Source organism: Microcaecilia unicolor, chromosome 13, assembly GCF_901765095.1.
Source record: "Microcaecilia unicolor chromosome 13, aMicUni1.1, whole genome shotgun sequence".
In the NCBI taxonomy this organism is placed as follows: Eukaryota; Metazoa; Chordata; class Amphibia; order Gymnophiona; family Siphonopidae; genus Microcaecilia; species Microcaecilia unicolor.
The window spans coordinates 54430735-54453698 of record NC_044043.1 but is presented as its reverse complement, the minus strand read 5'-3'; the positions used below and the strand labels follow the sequence as shown (position 1 = coordinate 54453698).

Here is a 22964-nt window from a genome sequence, read left to right as displayed (position 1 = left end):
GATGGTGAGATTTACTCTGCTCTGCTCCATTTATTGCTAGCTTTATTTTGATGTCTGAGTGATTTGATGCCTCAGCTGCTGAGTGTATCACAAGTGTCCATCACTAGTTATCACATGCTTAGGAACATTCTGCACATCTGTTTCTTGTACACTCACTGCACTTTGTGTGCTTGTTCCTTGACGCTGCACCTCTGGTTCCGATGCGTACCACATGACATCTTCAATTCTTATGCATCTTAGATGTTTTTGACACTTCTGTTTGTTTACTGTGATAGCTTTAGTCACACTGAACGGAGGAGCCCCTGCTGAGACGGGGAACAGCACTAGCACCAATGATGACCGTGGAAACTATGGTGGACTCTATATCACCACCCTAGAACTCTTCAAGTTCACTATCGGCATGGGAGACCTGGAGTTCAATGAGAACCTGAAGTTTAAGCACCTCTTCATGTTCCTGTTGATCCTGTATGTGGTACTGACCTACATCCTCCTCCTGAACATGCTGATTGCACTGATGAACGACACTGTTAGCAAAGTGTCCAAAGAGAGCAAGAGTATCTGGAAGCTGCAGGTGAGCTCTCTTCAGCCTCTCTTCTGATGAAACAGCTTGCAAAGTCTTCTGTGCATAAACCACCAAAGAAAGTATCACTTCCTGGCAGTCGCACACTGCAGGAGACATGTTGTCAGCCACAGTGCTGCAGTTTCCTGTGGGACTGGTAATGCCCTTCGTTCACCGTTGGCAATGCCAGAGGCCATGATAGGGTGTGCTACTTCCACAAATCAATGAAATGTGGCTGTAATATATAATTCCTTTGACAAAACTGCAAAACTAACTCACAACTCTGATGCGCCTCCATGACAAATAACAATGGGCCAGGTACTCAAAATGATTAAAGCGCTTAAATCATGCTCAGTGGTCTGTCCGCAGATATTCAATGACCTTTAATTGGGCAGTGGTGCCGAATATCGGCACCAAAGAGAATTTATTACAGGAGACGGCATGACATCAAAAAGTTGAAGCCGTCTCCCCCGCGCAACTGTCATATTGTGTGACCCCAAACATTTGCAGATGCTATTGAAAGCAATAGCAGACTTGTCAGGTTTATGACCGCTTATGTTGTGTGTGTGTTTTAAAATTTGACAGCTTATTTATTTATGTGAAAGCTTTCCATAAGTAACCTGAGGTTTTTTTAAACATCTGTGGTGGTGGTGGTGGTGGTGGGGGCTCACAACTTGGTCCCGAGACAGTTGCCCCCTATAAAAATTGAGCCTCCCATGGCTCCAAAAAAGGTCTGATGCTCTAGAGTGCCCACACCAGCAGACCGCAGCTCATGTCCCAGGACCCCTACAGGTTAAAAAAATACCCCCAAAAACCTTGGGTTATGTATTGGAAGCTTTCAAATAACCTCCCCCCCCCCCCCCCCCACCAACACATACATAGGCAGTCATAAACCTCACAAGTTTGCTATTGTTTTCAATAGTGTCTGCACGTGTTTGGGGTCACACAATATGGCTGTAAGCTCCGCCCACTGGCTTCAGCTCATAGAATGAGCCAGATAGGCTCACGCCATCTTCTGTCAAAATCTCCTTGATCAGCACTATACAGCCATTTTGAAAGTGAGCAGGAGAAGGGTGTAACAGGAGCAGAGTTGGTGAGGAGCCAGCAGTTATGCGGGTGCTGGTGATGGCAGTTATGTGAATGCTTTAATGACGGTGTTCACATAGCTAACCAGGCATGCAGGACCATATAAATAGCAGTCCTAACTTTGCCAAGTTAGCTATGCAGGTGCTGGCACTGAATATCAGCTGGCACCTGCATAACTTCTGGGTACTGGCCTGTAGCAGTCCAAAGTTCTCTGCTCCCTCCTGGACTCCCTCTAGTGGTAGTACTGCAAGACCACCGTTAGAGTTCATGGCTGCCATTTTCAAGCTGCAGCCACTACAGGTAGGAGCGAGTGGGCTTTGCTCCTGTCCTGTTTACCCATTAGACCACTGATAAAATTAAAGCAGATCTGGAAGGGCTTACTACAGTGGGGGTGGGGGAGGGGCTACTATTTTTGTAAGGGGCCTGGATGGGGGATCGGTATCAGGGTGTGGGCTTCTATTGTTAAGATGGGGATCTTACTGTATTATTAGAAGTTCAGGTACAATAAGTTGTGACAGTCATTCACAGCTTGAAACACATATGTCCATTAATTCCATGAACCCTATATGTGCTATCTGTCTGTCTCTCTGTCCGCTTCAACAAGCCCTTTCTTTCTTAGAGAGCTGTCACTATCCTGAATATTGAGAACTGTTTGCCACAGTTTGTGAGGAAGAAACTGAGATCTGGAAGCATCATCAAGGTGGGCAAGAGCCCCGATGGGAAGGATGATGAGAGATTGTGCTTTAGGTAAATGATACATGCCATGGGATCCCCCCATTCCATTTATTGTCATGACTCAGTAACCTCATGACTCATTTTGTAGGTGCATGGTGTGCAAGGGAACATATTTATAATTTGAGTGTTCAAATATCTGTACAACAAGGCTGTACATGTTCATATTTTAATGCTGTGTCTTTGTTTTCTGTGGGACCAATATTGAGAATGCGGGAGGGAGCCAGGCTAACTGCTGCGGTTGGCGGCGAACCTGGAATTTCAGTACCAGGACTGTATTCAGTGACTGGCATTGAATTTCTGGGTTTTTTTGGGCCACTAAAACATAGCTGGTTAAGCCAATATTCAGCAGCTGACCGGCTAAGTTATAGTGGTTAAAAATAGACCTGCTATTTACGTGGGTCTATCTGGCCACTAAACTTAGCTGGTCAGCCAGTGAATATTGGTGCTAGCCAGCTATGTCAAACTGAATATTATCACTTAGCCACCTTTAGGCTATTTAGTGACCAGGAGCCATTCCTGGCCGGTTAAGTAGTTTTAAATACTGACCAGTGTGTCTTTACTTTTGAACTTCTTGATAATTGGGAGGAGAAAACCAGACTGAGGGTGTCTGTGGCAGAGTCAACCCAGCAGTGGTGTTCCTAGGTTGGCTGCCACCTGGGGCGGATCGCTGCTGCGCACCCCCCGGGGTTTAGCGGTGTCCATCCCCCCAGGGTGCAGCACGACACCCCCCCCCCCCCGGGTGCATTCTTAGCTGCAGAGAGCAGCCGCGTGGCTGTCGGCTCCGCTGGCTCCCCCTGCCCCGGAACAGGAAGTAATCTGTTCCAGGGCAGAGGGAGCAGGGAACCAGCGGAGCCAACAGGCGCGTGGCTGCTCTCTGCATCCCTCCACCAGCATGCACCTGGGGCAGACCGCCCCCTCCGCCCTGCCCTTGCTACACCACTGCAACCCAGTCTTTTTTTACTAAGATGTTTATTATACCCCTACAGCTCTGATTATCTAAATATGGAAGCAGCTTTCGTCCTCAGGTACCACCAACCATTTTGGATTTCAGGATGCCCAAGATAGATATTCATCAGATGTTTGCATATGTCTGACCTATGGGTTGGGTTATTCTGCATATTTTAATCAGAGCTGTTAGCAACCTTTGAAAGGCTATAGGCCCTGTTAACTAAGCTGTGCTAGAAGTGCATTAGCATTTTTAGCGCGTGCTAAGCATTAGTACGCACTAACCATGTAGACGTCCATAATATTCCTATGGGTGTCTACATGATTAGTGCATGCTAATTTTTAGTAGGCGCTAAAAATGCTAGTGCACCTTAGTAAACAAGGCCCTATATTTGCTATCGTTGATGTAAAGAAACAAATCTTGCCTTCATAGTTTGTAAAAAATGTAAGTGGCTGGAATTCTACTGACAGTTTGAGTTTATGTGGCACCTAGCTAACTAAACTGGAGACCAAATCAGTTATTGGGTCATCACTGTCCACTTGATCCTTGATTTCTGCTTCCTTGATTGAGCTGTATACAATTATAATATTGTGTGATAATCCACCCCTGATTGAACAGAGGAGAGCAGTATGAGGCATTCTTATAGCAATTGTGTGTAAGTCAAAGGAGGTTTTTTAAGCCGATGAAGATTCCATCCCGCAAAAGCAGATTCTAATATATTCTGAACCAGGAATTCAGAGGCTTTTTCCTCCACAAACACATATATGGCCATTCTTTAGAATTAAATAACATGTAAGTCAAATATAACATTTATGCTTAGCAATGGGACATGGCTGATTTAATTGTCTGTCCAACATTAGTGGATAAATATTTAATAAGACAACTGGGATAATTTCATAATAGGGCACCTATGTGAAATGTCCAAAAAGTCATCTCTTTTATGCCTTTTTTTTTTTTTTAGAAAGATCGCATGTAGTCTCAAGCTATCCTCAGTACTGTTCTCAATGTACAGTTGGATTGGCGAGTTCAGTAGTTAACTTCATTACTGGCCACCCACTCACCCATTTTCCGAGTGTTAATTATGCATTACAATGGAAAATACTTTAGAAAATGATCCCCTGAAATGCAAGGTTGCACATGCAGTAATAAACTTACACAGAGAAAGGCAAATTTCAAACACAAGAACAGCAATTCTAGAAATGGCAACAGCAGTTACATGTGCCTCGTGTGTAAAGGGGAACCTGTATTGGCAGTTGTGCATACAAAGGCACTATGTGCTCTTCTGTAAGGTAGCGTGCACCTGCAAAGCGAGCGTACAAGTGGGCAGGCCATGGGCATGTCCACCATTAATGTGGGCGTCTTATAGAATAATATCTGATGCATGTGTTCTGCGGTGCGTTTAGGCATGCCCACTTAATCCTGCCATTGATTTGGCCTTAACGGGTGCACCTTCTGTTTGAGCATAAGAACATAAGAGTAGCCATACTGGGTCAGACCAGTGGTCCATTTAGCCCAGTATCCTGTTTTCCAAACAATGGCCAAGCCAGGTCACAAGTACCTGGCAGAAACCTAAATCCATACTACAAATCCCAGGGCAAACAGTTGCTTCCCATGTCTGCCTCAATAGCAGACTATGGACTTTTCCTCCAGGAATTTGTCCAAACCTTTTTTAAACCCCAATACGCTAACCACTGTTACCATATCCTCTGCAAAGAGTTCCAGAGCTTAACTATTTGTTGAGTGAAAAAAATATTTCTTCCTATTTGTTTTAAAAGTATTTCCATGCAACTTCCCTAGTCTTTGTAGTTTTGGAACGAATAAAAAATCGATTTACTTCTACTTGTTCTACACCACTCGGGATTTTGTAGACCTGAATCCAGTGCTGTAGCCAAGGGTGGGCCTGCGTGGGCTTAGGTCCACTCAGTAGCAGCACACCTATGATGTGGCTAGCAGGGATCCCCCATATCTACTAGCCAAAAACTCCCAACAGCTGTCCCTCCTGCATACCTACAGACCTTCGCCTGCAGCGAGCAGCGACTGATACATACTGCTCGCACCGGCCCCACAGCCTTCCCTCTGATATATACCCACCTATGTGGAAACAGGAAGTTGCATCATCAGAAAGAAGGCTGTGGGGCCAACATGAGCAGTATGTATTAGTTGCTGCTCGCTGCCAGTGAAAATCTGCTATTTAAAAGGTATGCGGGGGAGGAAGGATGTTTGAGAGACCATATGGCATGCAGGCAAGAGAGGGAAAGATTAAATCACTTGTGGGACAAGGCGTTCTTCTTCTGCCCACCCATCTTGGGTCCAGGCCCACCCAAAATTGGAAGTCTGGCTACGCCCTCGCCTGAATCATATCTCCCCTCATCTGTCTCTTTTCCAAGCTGAAGAGCCCTGATCTCTTTAGCCTTTCCTCATATGAAAGGAGTTCCATCCAGGAGCACACGGATGTAGGTTAGTACTAGAATTCTAGAATTGCCCCTAAGGTGCTCATGTTTAACATTAACGCTATACTATGGAGAGCAAGGAAAGAGATACTGAGGCTACCGACATCTTTTGCCTTGCCTGGTGCCAGCCCAGCTATTTCCTAGTCTGAACTGAGAAATAGATGGAGTAGAATTAGGTAGAGGAAAAGCTGCAACTTAGAAACATTAACCATGTACACTGGTTTGAAAACCAGGTTGTTATGCTGGTAGATGTGTGTGCATACACTTAGGAGACGTAAAACAGGACAGCAAGGAAGGACGTTTTGCTGGACTGTTGTCTATCAGGTGAATTTTCAAATGAGAAGGACGCCCATCTTCCGACACAAATCGGGATAATGGAAAAAAGAAGGGCGTCCCTGACGAGCATTTGGCCGACTTTACTTGGTCCATTTTTTTTCACGACCAAGCCTCGAAAAGGTGCCCGAACTGACCAGATGACCACCGGAGGGAATCAGGGATGACCTCCCCTTACTCCCCCAGTGGTCACCAACCCCCTCCCACCCCCCCAAAAAAATTAAAAAACATTTTTTGCCAGCCTCTATGTCAGCCTCAAATGTCATACCCTGCTCCATCACAGCAATATGCAGGTCCCTGGAGCAGTTTTTAGTGGGTGCAGTGCAGTTCAGGCAGGCGGACCCAGGCCCTTCCCCCCCTACCTGTTACATTTGTGGTGGTACATGTTGAGCCCTCCAACCCCCCCCCCCCCAAAACCCATTGTACCCACATGTAGGTGCCCCCTTCACCCCTTAGGGCTATGGTAGTGGTGTACAGTTGTGGGGAGTGGGTTTTTGTTTTTGGGGGGGTTGGGGGGCTCAGCACCCAAGGTAAGGGAGCTATGCACCTGGGAGCAATTTGTGACATCTACTGCAGTGCCCCCTAGGGTGCCCGGTTGGTGTCCTGGCATGTGAGGGGGACCAGTGCACTACGAATGTTGGTTCCTCCGAAGACCAAATAGCTTGTATTTCATAGTTTTTGAGATGGGCGTCCATGGTTCCCATTATCGCCGAAAACCGGGGACGACCATCTCAAAAACGACCTAAGGACGACCATCTCTAAGGTCGACCTATATTTCATGATTTGGGCGCCCTGACCGTATTATCGAAACAAAAGATGGACGCCCATCTTGCTTCGATAATACGGGTTGCCCCGCCCCTTTACCGGGCCATCCTGCGAGGACGCCCTCATAAGAACTTGGGGGCCCTGTTCGATTATGCCCCTCCACAGGTGCACTTTTGGAAACTGTAACATACATGCCAACAGATCTCCATTTCCCTCACTCCCTCCCACTGGAGCAAAGCATCTTATTCTTTACAGCTCAGCTTGCATGTACTTTCAGCTGGTTGAAAATCAACTTAGTTTCACACAGCTGCATTACACAGGTATATTCAGTTTTTATCTGCACAACAGACAATTAAGAGGACAAATTATCACCAGCCTGCGGTATATCAGTTCCACAGTTGATGACTACTCTAGTGAATGAATTACTGCTTGAGAGCCACCCTTCAAGCAGCGTTATTCTAGTGGCCTGAAGTATTGGGCTGTGGCTGTGACCTTCAGGATACCCCCATCAAAGTAAACCCCACCCCAATCCTGACCCCCCCGATCCAACTTCCCCCGATACAGACCCCTTGATCTAACCCCCCCAAAGTAGAGCTCCCTGATCCTGACCCCTTGATCCAACCCCCCCAGAAGTTAGAGCTCCATGATCTTGACCCCTTGATCTAATCCCCAAATCCAGACCCCTTGATTCAACCCCCCCCCAGAGTAGAGCCCTCTGATTCAACTGCCCCAAAGTAGAGCCTCCGATCCAGACCCCTCTTAACCTGGTCCCCCCCACCAAATTAGAACCTCCAACAAGGTTCCCCCTGATACAGGCCTTCTAAAAGAAGAGGCCTCTCTGAAGTAGACCCCCTGATCAAGTCCCCTATCCCTAAAGGAACCCCCCATATCCATACCTTAATTCTCTGGTGTTCTGGGGGAGGTCCCCAGGCAGAAGCGATCCCCAGTTGCTCCTACTTTCCAGTGCTATCAATCACGTGACAACCACTAGGGGTTATGTTTCCATATCTGTCCTGCACTAGAACCCTGGTGGTAAGAGATATCAGCTCTGGAAGCATGCCTGTGTATATGTCTTGAACTATAATCTTGATAGTAAGAGATATCAGTTCTAGAAGTGTGCCAGTGTATCTGTCTGGCACCAGAACCTTAGCAGTAAGAGACAACAGCTTTGGAAGTGTGTCATCGGTGAAGGATGGTATCTTTGCTGACCTATCTGCCTCTAAGCGCCATTATTAAAAGCTCTTTATGACTTTATTTTCCCAGAGTGGAGGAAATGAACTGGTGTGACTGGAACCGGGACCTGGGCTTCCTGCATGAAGCACCTGACTACTATGAGGAATCCAGTCAGAGCAGCTCTGATGACTCTGGCATTTCCCCTCGTAGAGGTGAGGATCATATATTGTGAACAGGCCCAGTGCAGACGTCAGCCCCTAATCCTTCGTTCCTTCAATCCTTAATTCCTTCAAAAAGGCGGTAAATAAATCCTAATAAATAAATAATCCTGACTTGGATATTTCACTGAACTGAGGGTGGGGTTCTTTCTTTGCTATGCCTGCACTGCACGGTATCAGCCCTGAAAAATGTCAGTCTACTGTGGACATAAGTGGCTATCTGCAGCCAGTTCCACAGAAATCATTGATAACTTTTCTATTTTTCTCACGCCTTTTCAGTGGTAGCTCAAGATGAGTTACATTCAGGTATACTAGGTATTTCCCTGTCCCTGGGGGACTCACAATCTAATTTTGTACCCGAGGCAATAGAGGGTTAAGTAACTTACCCAGGATCACAAGGAACAGCAGTGGGATTTGAACTGGGCATCAAGCCTGGTGCTGTAACCACTAGGCTACTCCTCCACTCAAACCCAGTTGTCTGCCTCTGTAAGCTAGGCCAGGGTTGGAATTTAATCATGACCCTGGAAAAACATTTCTTTATCAGGGAAGTACCCTTGGACCTCCTGGGTTTATAGAACAAATAGGACCCTAGAAAAATGTCTCACCTGAAAGGTGGTAGAGTGCCCCTTAATTTGACAACAGAGGAGTAGCGTGATCAAAAAGACTCTTCCAAAAAGCTAAGGCGACGGGATAAAGAGATATGCTCTTTACTGGTAATAAGAATGGACTCAACACTGCACCGTGTTTCAGCAAAAGTGTCTGCCTCAGGAGTCTAAAAATCACAATAAAAACACATAAAATTATATGGAAATCCAATACAAAGCCATGTATACAAGTACATGTGATGTAAAGAGATTTACAAAGACAAGGAGTTATGTTAAAGCCATCGTGAGTTGCAAAGTAGGCTATAAAAGGAGGTATGGAAGGGACTTATAAAATATATCGGTGAATTTAAATAAAAGTATGAGTACAGGTAAACAAACATATAGGTGACAATCCAGCTTATTTTTGAAAGTGATCACTGGCCATCTTCCGACACAAATCAGGAGATGGCCGGCCATCTCCTGAACCCGGCCAAATCGGTATAATGGAAAGCCGATTTTGGCCGGCTCCAACTGCTTTCCGTCGCAGAGCCAGCCAAACTTCAAGGGGGCGTTTCGGCAGGGTAGAGAAGGCGGAATGGGGCGTGGTTACGAGATGGCCGGCTTCAGCTGATAATGGAAAAAAGATGGCCGGCTCTGACGAGCATTTCACCGGCTTCACTTGGTCCAATTATTTTCAGGACCAAGTCTCAAAAAAGTGCCTCAATTGACCAGATGACCACCGGAGGGAATCAGGGATCATCTCCCCTTACTCCCCCAGTGGTCACCAACCCCCTCCCACCCCAAAGAAAAAACCTTTTTTTGCCAGCCTCTATGCCAGCCTGAAATATCATACCCAGCTCCCTGTCAGCAGTATGCAAGTCCCTGGAGCAGTTTTTAGTGGGTGCAGTGCACTTCAGGCAGGTGGACCCAGGCCCATCCCCCCCACCTGTTACACTTGTGGTGGTAAATGGGAGCCCTTCAACCCTCCCCCCAAAACCCACTGTACCCACATCTAGGTGCCCCCCTTCACCCATAAGGGCTATGGTAATGGTGTAGAGTTGTAAGGAGTGGGTTTTGGGGGGATTTGGGGGGCTCAGCACCGAAGGTAAGGGAGCTATGCACCTTGGAGGTATTTTAATGTTTTCTTTTTAATTTTTAGAAGTGCCCCCTAGGGTGCCCGGTTGGTGTCCTGGCATGTCGGGGGGACCAGTGCACTACAAATGCTGGCTTCTCCCATGACCAAATGCCTTGGATTTGGCCGAGTTTGAAATGCCTGAGATTTAGCCGGCCCCAACCGTATTATTGAAACAAAAGATGGCCGGCCATCTTTTTCGATAATATGGTTCGGGACCGCCTTTAATTATGCTCCTCTATATAACAAGCTATCACATGAAGCTGACCTGTGTATAGTTGTAGCATGCAAGATAAAATTACGTTGAAGTAAAACGTGGAAATAAGCCAGTTCAAGCCTACAAACAAAATAGAAAAACAAAATTTATATGTAAAAACAATGGTATGTCAAAGAAAGAGAAAATGCATTTGGGTATGCACTTGCCCACTTTTATCACACACACATACCCAAATGCATTCTCTCTTTCTTTGACATACCATTTACATATACATTTTGTTTTTCTATTTTGTTTGTAGGCTTGATCTGGCTTATTTCTGCTTTGTACATCAACACAATTTTATCTTGCATGCTACAATGGGTCAGCTTCATGTGATAGCTTGTTATATTGTCACCGATATGTTTGTTTATCTGTTCTCATACTTTTATTTAAATTCACTGATATATTTTATAAGTCCCTTCCATACTTCCTTTTATAGCCTACTTTGCAACTCACGATGGCTTTAACATAACTCCTTGTCATTGTAAATCTCTTTACATCATATATATACATGGCTTTGTACTGGATTTCCATATGATTGTATTTATGTGTTTTTATTGTGATTTTTAGACTCCTGAGGCAGGCACTTTTGCCGAAACACAGTGCCCTGTCGAGTCCATTCTTATTACCAATAAACAGCATATCTCTTTATCCCGTCTCCTTGGCTTTTTGGAAGAGTCTTGTTGATCACACTACTCCACTATTGTCGAATTGATTTTTTCATAGCAGATCCAGTTTCTCCACCTTGGTGGTTTATCCCTAGCATGCCCCTTAAAGCATACTGGGACATTAGCTGAATAGGAGGTGCCCCCTTATACTTTGCTTAGACTCTGCTCAGAGGGAAGAGTGACCCTCACTGAGACACTGGGTAAGGTTGGATCAGAGGGAAGAGTGTGCCATCAGTACCATGCTGGGACATTGTCTTTAGCATAGATGCAAAATGGAGAGTGCCCTCCACAAGTAATAAACAGCCTAGATTCTCCTTTAGTGCCTCAGATGATGTGAAGAACATTCTAGAACTCTGAATAATAGGAACAAATTTAATTCTGATTCCTTGTTATTTAATTTACAGCAAAGAGTTGGAAGAACCCATTAGCATGGTTAAAATCCATGGAACAGGATCAGGACACAGAGGAGAAGGTGCATTTAAATTCAGTTTCTGTAATCCCTTCAGAGGAATCTCCTGGAACAGAGACCACGACTAGTCCCACAGATGCCCAGAAGGCATAGACCACTGGAAATGTAGCTTCCATCAGCGCTCTTTCACTGAACACTTCAGCCCAGTTCCATTACTGGATTTTGGACCTAGTGAACTTCTATTATTACAAAGGAAGGTGTCTTCTATTGGACACCTGGCCTTTTAGTTGTATCATTGGTCTCAGAGGTCATGCTGACAGATTCACTTCTTGATTTAAAACCTTCAGGATACTCTGCTGTGCATATGTGCCACTGCCTAGCCCATCAAAAACAGAAATGTGCTCACTTGCCACCAGCTAAAGTGGCTCAGAAGGAGACTTAGGGAAGAAAGAAGAAAGAGTTCTTCATCTGCTCTAAAACTGTACCAGAGTTGGGAACTTTTGGAAGAGAAGATGTGAAAAGTGTTCCTTTAAAAAAAAAAAAAAAAAAAAGATCAAAAGGTCTCCCTCCCCAAAGGAAATTATAGCAACTATTCCATGTTTGTAGCCATTAGTAGCCAGTGAAGACTTCCAAACCATGGTCCACTGTCCAAGGAGGATGTGGTTAGTGATACTTACGGATGGGACTATGGCTTATTTGTTTTGTCTTGAATAAAACACTGATTTGAAAATCACCTTTTCAGATGTGGATCCAAATTGGGACTCACAACCAGATGAACATATCCTATATTATGACCCCATCTCTCTATCCCCTGCCTGGATTACAGATTCTGATTTGTGAATCTTTCGATCCTAATCTAACAGCCAAGAGAGACATCAAAATGTCTGAGGCCAGACAGGGAGTTCATCAGTGCCTTAGGAATGTGCACAGGGCAAAAATGTTTGGTTCATTTTTGGTTTGTTTAGGCTTTTGCCTAAATTTAAGAAGGTTTTTCAATTCATTTCAGACATTTATTTTAATAAAAACTTCCTAATGTATTTTAGAAATGTTTAACATGCACAAATTGTTTTATTGTGCATTCAACCATAATTTGCAAGAAGGCACATCAATGGGGGGTTTCTAGTCATTGAGGAGCCCTTTTACAAAGCGGTGGCAAGCCCAGAGTGGGCTTAGGTTCTTCTGGGTCTACCACTTGCCCAACAAGGCCACTGGTGGTAGTTCCGTGCTGAGCATGCGCCATTTCCGAGGAAAAATGGCTTGCATGGCAATAACCCGGTAGTACTCAGGCATCACCGCACGCTTTAGCATGGAAGCTCTTATTGCTACCTCAATGGGTGGCAGTAAGGTCTCCCCGCCGCATGGCCATGCGGTAAGAGTTATCTCACTGCATGGCCATTTTTTGGGGCTTTTACCGGCTGTGGAAAAATGGCCCCCGGCGCTAGTGCAGGGTCATTTTTCCCCGCAGCTTTGTAAAAGGACCCCTGGAAGATGCCCTCCATGGGTTGCAATGAAGTCCAAGAGAGAGTCTTCACTGTTTCTGAGTCTGGCAGAGTCAGTGGCAGCATGCAAGGGGAACGTCCCTATGCCTGCCTTTTGCATGCTGCTGCCACCACAGCTATGGTGAAGACATAAGCAACGGACTGGTGCAAGAGCTTCAGATCACCTATAATGAGTGAGCCAGCAGGAGGGATAGAGGATAGGGAGACAAGACAGGGCAATGCAGAATACAGGAAGGCAGGAATAGATGGAGCAATGCAGGATATGGGGGTGGTGGTGAGGAGAGACAGAGCAGTGCAGACTATAGGGAGGGAAAAAGATGGGGCAATGCAGGATATGGAAGATGCAGAGAGATGGAGCAGTGCAGACCATAGGAGGGGGGGGGGGGAGAGATGGGGCAATGCAGGATATGGAAGGTGGGGACAGATGGAGCAATGCAGAATATTGGGAGAGAGAGATGGGGCAATGCAGGACATAGGGGAAAGCAAGGCCATACTAGATGGTTGGGGGTAGAGAAGAGAGAGATGGGGCAATGAGGGATGATTGTTTTGTTTTTGTGGTAGTGGTGGTGGGGAGAGGAGGAGAGATGGATGGGGGCAGAACCAAGAGATGGGGCAATACTGGATGGTGATGGTGTGTGAGAGGGAAGAGATGGGTGATACTGCATGGTGGAGGGAGAGACACACAGAGAGGTGATGCTGGATGGTGAGGGTAAGAGAGAGTGAGATGGGTCGATGGTGGATGATGGAGAGAGAGGAGCAATGATGGATGGTTGGGGAAGAGAGGGACAGATGTAAATGGGGGATGGAAGAAAGAAAAAAAAGAAGGGAGATAATGAACATGAACAGAGGGTAGGAGAAGGGAAGAGAGGGGAAACACACAGATGGCAGGGAATGGAAGAGAAGGGTGGAGAAGCCGCCCATGAATGGAGGGAAAGGGAAGAGCCTGAAACTAAATAGATTTGAGAAGGAGGCAGAAAAATGGAAAAAAGATGGGCATGAAAGATGGATATAGGGCAGGGAGTGAAGAAGAAAGGAGATGAGAAAAGAAAAAGTGAATGGACAGTAGGCCCTGGAAACAGAACACAGAAAGAGGAAAGCAGAACCAGAGACAGGGAATAAAATGATTAGAAAAATAAAATTATCAGACAACAAATGTAAGAAAAATTATTTTATTTTTAATTTTAGTAATTGAAACGTCAGTTCTGAGAATTTACTTCTGCTGTCTATATTTTACACTGTATAGGAGGAAATGTGAGGGAGGACACTTTATGTGATTAAAAAGTTTAATTGCGATTAATCATGTGATTAACATTTTTAATTGATGTGCAGCCCTAGAAAATACAGATGTTTTTTCTTTAGAATATTCATATGTGTTGACTTTTCAAAATAATTAATGTCAAAGATACACATAGGTTGAGACATATCAGTCAGGAATGAATGAATTAGCCTATGAAAGCTGCTTCTTATGTTTAAGAAAGGTGTTAGAATGGGGGAAGGTAAGTGGTGCCTTAGCACCTTGACATACACAGTGAGAATCCAGCTCTGTGATTGTATTACAGGCAGCTGAGGGACTGAAATGCAGGTCATGGAAAACGAGCCCTCGCACATGATGTGAGAAGAAAAAACTACCTGCAACTTTTTTCTGCTAAGCAGAAATGGCAGCTAAACTTTGATGTGTGGACAGATAAAGATCAGAGTGGAAAGTCTGAGTCTCTCTATTTTTATGGGTGTCTATCACCCATGTAGGGCTCTGATATTGCTAGCGCGTACACTCCAAGCTGAAGGTTAGGGCTCTTCAGCTTAGAGAAGAGGCGGCTGAGGGGTGATATGATAGAAGTCTACAAGTTAATGAGCGGAGTAGAGTGAACACTTTCAAACAACAATAGAACCAGGGGACACAAGATGAAGCTATAATATGGCAGATTTAAAACAAACAGGAGAAAGTTTTTCTTTACTCAGCGTGTAGTTGGAGGAACTCGTTGCCGGAAAATGTAGTGACAGCAGCTGGCATTACGGAGTTTAAAGGGGGTTTGGACAGATTCCTGAGGGAAAAGTCCATTGAACATTATTAAAAATTAAAAAAAAAAATTTATGGGTTTTGCTGGGTTCTTGAAGCCTGGATTGGCCTCTGTCGGAGACAGGATGCTGGGCTTGATGGACCCGTGGTCTTTTCCCAGTATGGCGGTGCTTATGTTCTTATGTAATACTGCACTGCACTTCAATTGTTACTGACAGGTTAGGTGGTAGTTTTCAAAACGTGCAGAAGTGAAGTGCAGAGGCTGTGGAGTATTTTCACTTGTAAATTTTGCACCAGTTCTGAAAGGAACAATATGCTTGGATTTCCCCTTTGAAAATTACCCAAGGAATAAGCACTTTGCAGAGAACTGAAGCTGCTTTTTTGGGGGACTTTTCTGTGAAAATTAACTTGGGTAGTTGCTTTTGAAAATATAAAAGTACACACCTTTAGGCCAGTATTTAGCTCACATTATGTTACATGTTATAATACATGCTGGCACTGGTGCTTCACTTAATGGAGGCAATTCTGTAAGAATTTGGCACCAGGAACACACATAACTTACCAGAATACTGGCATAGTTACATGTATGGGCACACATATGCACAAAAATGCCAATATTTTATAACATGGCATCTAATCACATTAATTTGCAGGTGGACATTCGCATGGGCATGGCACAAACCTACCAATGTAGGTTATAGAATACTGTAATCTATGTCCGTGCAATCATTTACACTAGCTGTAGGGCCAGTGCCAGTGATCATGCCTTAAATGTAAGTGGATATTTGACCTGTTATGCTGGTAGTCTAGAATGGACTACAAACAAAGGCATTGGAGGTGCCCCTTTATAGAAACTGCCCTTTACATGATTATTTAGTGCTGCTCAAACAAAAAGGACGGTGAGAATGACCTCTCCGTGTTTCCAGTGTTTCCGCAACTCTGTGTGCATGCAAAGCTGAGGACTTTAAACCTAGTCTCTAGAGTTGCTTGCCTTCTCTTCAGTACAATGTTCATATTGACCTAGGCTCTGGACTTCTGATGAAGGCATAGGCCGAAACACGGACCTTGTTGAGTGAAGCCTGCTGTTTTCTTCTGATGTGCTGCTTTCAAGCAAATGCTGATGTAAATATAAATAAAGAACTTGTGTTTTTTTACTTTGATTCATCGCATTGGTCATTACCACCCTCCTTTTTGTTTGCCTTGATTCTTGTGGGTTTTGTTGGTACTCAGTGCTGCTCTCCATTCTGTCATATACATAAGTACCTTCAGCCAGTTTGTGGTATGGATGGTACTATAGTCATTTACAAAACTACAGGTAAGAAAAATCCTTTTACAAGGCTACAGGTAAGAAATGGCTTTAATGCGTTTTTAAGTGGGTCATTTCTGTGCGATAAGGCCATTTATACTGTGGCCATAAACCCCCCAATTTTCTAATTTTTTCATTAATGCCCATGCGTTAATGTTGTCATGTCCATTTTTAAAAATGACCACAGGAACACTTACCATCACCTCTGTATGCAGTAAGGGCTCCTGCGTTATCTGTGCACTAGCCAGTTAGTGTGCCATAATGTGGATGTTCTAACTAGTTAGCGTAGGAACACCCACTCTCCGCCCCTGACACACCCCCTAAAAATTTCCCCCCAAATATTTACTGTTTCTGTGCGCACACCTGTGATAGAGTTACATCCAGGATAGTTGGGTTAAGGCAGTTTCAGTCTGAAATACAAGTCCCAGATGGCACTGCAGGCAAGGAGCCAGGGGGTGAGATGAAGAACCCGGACTGGACTCCTAGCTGCAATAGGGGAAGACATGGGTGTAAGCTGGCAGGATGTGTAGATTGGCTGCCACTAGGGGGAAAGAGAGATAGGAAACCCTGTGTGCAGGAGCTCATCATTAGTCTAATGCTTAACTCAGCTGGTATGGGTGTGGGGGAAGCTAATGACAGGAGAATGATTGGTTGTGGTAGCAGAAGCCAGGGATTGATTAGGCAGGTGGAAGGAGAAGCAGAAGGAGAGAAGAGGGTAGAGTGAAGCAGATGCAGGATGAAATCCCTTGGGGGTGAGAAAGTCCCAAAAGTATTTGCAGGCTGAAAACCCTTGGGTAATAGAGGTCCTTAAAGTATTGAATCTACCAGTGAAGCAGATGCAGGGTGGAATCCCTTGGGTATGAGAAGTCCCTAAAGTATGGAGGTATGAAGGTAAAGAGAGTAGAAGGTAGAAACCTCTGCTTTGTGATTTAACTGTGATGATGAACTGAAAGAACTGCTTCTATTTGGAATTGAACTACTGTTTATTGTGCACTGGATAAAGAACCCAGACTGGAGCTGACCGTGAGCCTGTATTGAATCCTGGTATGTGCTGATAGCCTACTGCTTAAAGGGGACTATTTGCCACACACTTTCAGGTAGCTTACATGTGCTTAAGATTGAAGGTGAATGCTGCTGTTGGAACTGTGTATCAGGTCTACTAGAAACCTGCATGGAATAAAGTCCTTAAGATTGAAGTTGCTGGTGGACATTTATTTCTTGACTGTACCGGGAGCCTATGGTTGGAGCAGATTGTTCTATCCTTGGCTGCACCTAGAGGTACCTGGTTACACACCCCAAAATTAATGTGCAAAGCTTTAGAATTTCCCGTGTTCGGCCATTTTTTGCTGTGTTAGATGTGTGTTGGCACCTAACAGCTTTAGTAAAAGGCCCCTAAAATTGTTATAAGAAAATTCCACTTATAAGAACATCTTTCCCCAGACGCAATGTGTGTGCTTTTCTTTGTGAACTTTTCTACTTATAAAGCACCCTTCTCTTCCCAGTAGGATTTCCAGTGTAAGGACTGAACTTGCTGTCGCCAAGTTGCATTCCCAGCATGGGTACAGCAGGCAAAGTTTTCAGGCCTGTCTCCAGCATTATGCTTGTGTTAGGAACCAGTGCGCTAAGCCGTCAACACATCGCTCTAATGCAAGCTTACTGCACCAGCCCTTGAGGTAGCAGGGAAAACTTATCCATGGCAGACTGATTGCATCCTTCCTTCCTTCCTCTTTCTTATCACCCATCATCCTAAAAAGAGGTTTAGATTTTTAAAAACATGTTTTGACTGTTCTGAAGTTCTGAGAGGAAGCATGGATACTAAGGGCAGCTGAGGGCCTGGGAGGATTTTATGAGCAACCAGGTGAGCAGTTTTCAAGGAGTCAGACATCTCTGCTATCTGCTGCTTATCAATGTGAATCTGCCTGATTACTGCCAGGTTAGCATGTGAGCCCTTACCGCCTACTAAATAAGACTTGGTTATGGCTCAGGCAGTAAATGGATTCATGCCAATTTTTATATTAGCACATGGCCATTAACAACTTCCATATAAAAATAGTGCTGGGGTTTACTAAGCCGGTAGTGTGGCTGGCTGTGCATTAGTGCCAACCCAGTGCCAACCCAGTCCTTTCACTTTAAATGAGCTGCATTGGCAATGCTGCGCAGAAGCCGCTAGCACGGTTTAGTAAACAGAGCCCTTGTTTTTTCCCCACTGCAGTAAAAAGTGGCCTGGTGTGCAGCGATTCCACGTGCCCACACTAGCACAGGCCACTTTTTACTGTAGTTTGGTAAAAAAAAAAAAAAAGCCCCTTAATTTGTAATTTGTCAATTTGTACTTTGTATTTCTTAACTGTTCGTTACTTTTTATTCTTTAATTTATTTAGGGCTGAATTTTGATTAAATTTTATATTGTGATTAATCACGCGATCAAAGGTATGTTATTTATTTTTTCCCCCACTGCAGCTCCTTGTGACCCTGGGCAACAGAGGGTTAAGATATTTGCCCATAATCACAAGGAGCTTCAGTGGGGAAAAAAATAACAAACATTTAATTGTGCAATTAATCACAATTACAATTTTAATCAAAATGCAGCCCTAATAACAATGAATGAGAAATTTACCAAACAATCTTCCCGCTTTGTGCAGTGGCTGCAAGATTTGAAAAGCCTTCTGACTCAAATGACAAGTTTCCTAGGGGCCTGTAGCCCCTGCATCCCCCCAGTCCTGATATAAGGTTGTCCAGTGAGGTGGAGTTCAAAGTTTTGAGAGCTCTAAGAAGGAGGGCAAGACAAAGTTTTCTTTTTACCCCCTACCCAGCTTCCTAATGTTCCTCTTTCAACTGCTCCCCAATCCCACTTCCATATTTTCTCTGCTCTCCCTCAATCCTGCCTCTTTACACTGCCACTCAATCCTTTCCTGGGCCCTCCAGATCTTTCAAACCATCTCTAGACTCTCTTTCCTCCTTCTCACCTCTTCTTCCCACTAGACAACATTCTTCTCCTCTTCTCACCCCTCCATCCTTCCTCTCCTATAGAGGTTCTTCCTTCCCCATCCACCCACACAGTGCAAGTTATTCCTTCCCTCATCCTATTCCTCTCTCCATCCCTGCTCTAGAGCATTGGTTCTCAACCTTTCAGCTGTTGTGACACACATAGTAACACTAGTAAAAAAGGCCCGTTTCTGACACAAATGAAACGGGCGCTAGCAAGGTTTTCCTCGGAGTGTGTATGTTTGGGAGAGTGTATGTGAGAGTGACTGTTTGAGAGTCAGAGTGAAAGAGTGAGTGTGTGAGAGAGAGAGTGAGTCTCTCCCTGAGCCCTGCCCTCCCAATCCATGGCCATCCATGTTTCTCTGTCACCTGCCCCCTCCATTCATCCCTATCCTGCATTTCCCCTCTCTGCCTGAGGCCTGCCCTGCAATCCATATCCATCCATGCCCATCTGTCCCCTCTATTCATCCCTATCCAGCAATTTCCCTCTCTCCCTGAGTCCTGCCCTCCCAATCCATGCCCATCCATGCTCCTCTGTCCCCTGCCCCCTCCATTCATCCATTTCCAGCAATTCCCCTCTCTCCATGGGCACTGCCCCCTCCATTCATCCCTATCCAGCATTTCCCCTCTCTGCCTGTGGCCTGCCCTGCAATCCATATCCATCCATGCCCATCTGTCCCCTCCATTCATCCCTATCCAGCAATTCCCCTCTCCCTGAGTCCTGCCCTTCCAATCCATGCCCATCCATGCTCCTCTGTCACCTGGCCCCTCCATTCATCCCTATCCAGCAATTGCCCTCTCTGCCTGAGGCCTGTCCTGCAATCCATATCCATCCATGCCCATCTGTCCCCTCTATTCATCCCTATCCAGCAATTTCCCTCTCTCCCTGAGTCCTGCCCTCCCAACCCATGCCCATCCATGCTCCTCTGTCCCTTGCCCCCTCCATTCATTCCTTTTCAGCAATTTCCCTCTTTCCCTGAGCCCTGCCCTCCCAATCCATGCCCATCCATGCTCCTCTGTCCCCTGCCGCCTCCATTCATCCTTTTCCAGCAAGTCCCCTCTCTCCCTTCCATGGCCCCCCCCCTCGCATCCATGCTCCTCTCTCTCCCATGTCCCAGCCTGGCCCGCCCCCCCCCCTTCGCATCCATGCATCCCTTTTTTGTTTTTTTTTATTCTTTTTAACTTTACCTCCGTGGCGTTTCCGGCAGCGAAGCGTCAGGGAAGGAGGCGGCGCTCCCGACGTCTAGCTTTCCCTTCGCTGTGTTCCGCCTTTTTTTGAAGGCGAAACACAGCGAAGGGAAGGCTAGACGTCGGGAGCGCCGCCTCCTTCCCTGATGCTTCGCTTCCGGATTTGTTTGTTTAGACGCGAGGGCGGGGCAGAGACGGCTGGCTGGCTTGAAGGCTTCACACCACGAATCCACGAACCCTTCAGCCTGGGAGTGACGTCAGATGGCTTCATGGCTTCACGGCTTCACAGAACGTTGTCCTCAGAACGTTGAGGGTGCGTTTTATTATATTAGATAGTAGATGACGGCAGAAAAAGACCTGCATGCTCCATCCAGTCTGCCCAACAAGATAATTTCACATGTGCTACTTTTTGTGTATACCTTACCTTGATTTGCATCTGCCATTGTCAGGGCACAGACTGTACAAGTCTGCCCAGCACTAGCCCCGCCTCCCACCACTGGTCTGGCACAGACCGTATAAGTCTGCCCAGCACTATCCCCGCCTCCCACCACCGGTTCTGGCACAGACCGTATAAGTCTGCCCAGCACTATCCCCGCCTCCCAACCATCAGTCCTGCCTCCCACCACCGGCTCTGGCACAAACTGTATAAGTCTGCCCAGCACTATCCCCACCTCCCAACCACCTGCCCTGCCTCCCAGCACCGGCTCTGCCACCCACACCTGACAGATATTCTCATGTGTGACACACAAAACAAAGAAAAAAACCCTATATATCATTTCACTGTTGCTAACAATGATGCATGGAAAATACAGATGCAAATACAGATGCAACTGTGGTGCGTGCCGAGGAGGAGGAGGCGGGCCAGAGGTTTTCAGTCATTAATCAATGAACAGAGCTGCACTTACAAAGGAGTTTCTAGTGGTTTTTCTTTTCTCTATACTTTTGGTATTTTGACCTATTGGTACTTTGAAACCATTGGATGTTTTCCTACAGATATAGCATCAAGACTCCTGAAGCAGGCCTTTGGTCAAAACGCTGTACTGTGTTGAGTCTTCAATCACTAATAAACAGTGTTTCATTGAATTCTTGAGGTTTTCTCCATTTGTCCTTAGAGGGTCATAGTCCATTTCCCACAGTCTTCTTATCCTCATATCCTTCATAGGATTCCTGTGTTCTTCCACTGCGGTGGACAGTTTTGACATAAATCACACAAACAGAAAAGCAGGTGCAGGGCATTTTGGGTCACATGAACCAAAGACCCCAACTTCCTAGTTACAGGATTTCTGAGTAGCTCACTTCTCTAACAAACATGATCTTGAGTTTCTGAAGGTCATATCAAGAGCACCCTTGTTCACTGTAGGAAACTCCCTCATGACTCACTCTAAAAATCTGCTCCTGAGAAGATTCTCTACCATCTTGTTCACAAATCCAACTGAGCTGTGAGCAAAGAAGTGAAACTGGACAGAAGGATCAGCAGAAAATGTTTATTACAGTCGACCGCTTCTGCTTCGCCTCTGACTTTCTCACAAACAAGAGCCTCAGGTCTGTTGGGGCTGGGGAGCATCCCTGGTTAATGAGACTGTTACTACAATGACCAGATTATGCTGCTAATGGGAGAAGAAGGATTATTATAAAAAAGGGGAGAAAGATCCTGAATAGTTGTGATTGATGGATTATGGTAGTAGGGAAGGGATGTTGGCCAACCAAAGAATAAGAAATTCAGAGGCTGACTGCAGTGAGTTGCATATATTTAACAAATGTCAAAAATAGAAATAGACTCGACATGGAACCATGTTTCCGCAATGAAATGCCTATCTCAGGAGTCAATGTATCTGATATTTAATCCCTGTATGTTTTGCAGTCCTTATAGCTAAGGAAAAACACCAAATGTCACTTTAATATGAAACAACAAACTGCCTTTGCAGTGCGTACACTCAGGCGGTTTGCAGTTTCATATTAGCTGATCAGCTCATTAATCAATTATGTTGCATGGACAAATTGGCTTTAGAATCCAGGGGTTTGTGTCTACTCCATCCCTTTGCTTTTCATATAAATCCTTAGGGCCTTATACTTGGACCATCCTTGGAAATGTTCACAAGGGTGTTTGGATTTATTTCATGCCTTTTTCAGTTGTAGTTCATGGTGAGTTACATTCAGGTACAATGGGTATTTCCCTGTCCCTGGAGGGCTTACATTCTAAGGGAGCAATTCCATCCCCATAACTCATAGCATTCTATTTCCCAGGCTTGATATACCGCAAGGTTGCCAATAAAGGCAGTTTACAAAAAAACAAAACAAAAATGGGGGCAGGGAGAAAATGACCTCTCCCATGATCCAGTCACGTGTATAATAGCGCATAATCCACTCTATATATGCAAGTTTTGCTTTTCTGTGCACTTCCACAAGCCTAGTTATAGAATTGCCTTACGCATTTTTTTGCTGAAGTAATGGAGATTTAAGTAACCTGCCCAAGATCACAAAGAGTAGTAGTGGGATTTGAACCCTAGTATCACTGGTTCTCAGGCCGCTGCTCTAAAGATGTGAGAATAGAACTGCACGGGGAGCTCAAACTGCAAGTGCAGAGGAAACCACAAGATACGTAGACACAAAAGAAAAAAGACCTTGATACACACACACACACACACACCACGTCTCAGA

General features: G+C 45.2%; 1 protein-coding gene across 2 annotated transcripts in view; it reads left to right on the top strand.

Moving 5' to 3' along the window:
* LOC115482552 (transient receptor potential cation channel subfamily V member 1-like) overlaps window positions 1–13596 on the top strand; it is a 53347-nt gene extending 39751 nt beyond the window's left edge. For both annotated transcript variants that reach the window (XM_030222428.1, XM_030222427.1), the window contains exons 13-16: window positions 276–571; window positions 2265–2392; window positions 8138–8259; window positions 11310–13596. In XM_030222428.1, the coding sequence (XP_030078288.1) occupies window positions 276–571; window positions 2265–2392; window positions 8138–8259; window positions 11310–11467 (704 nt within the window). In that variant the 3' untranslated portion in view covers window positions 11468–13596. The remainder of the gene's footprint in view (window positions 1–275; window positions 572–2264; window positions 2393–8137; window positions 8260–11309) is intronic.
* The last annotated feature ends 9368 nt before the right edge of the window (window positions 13597–22964 follow it).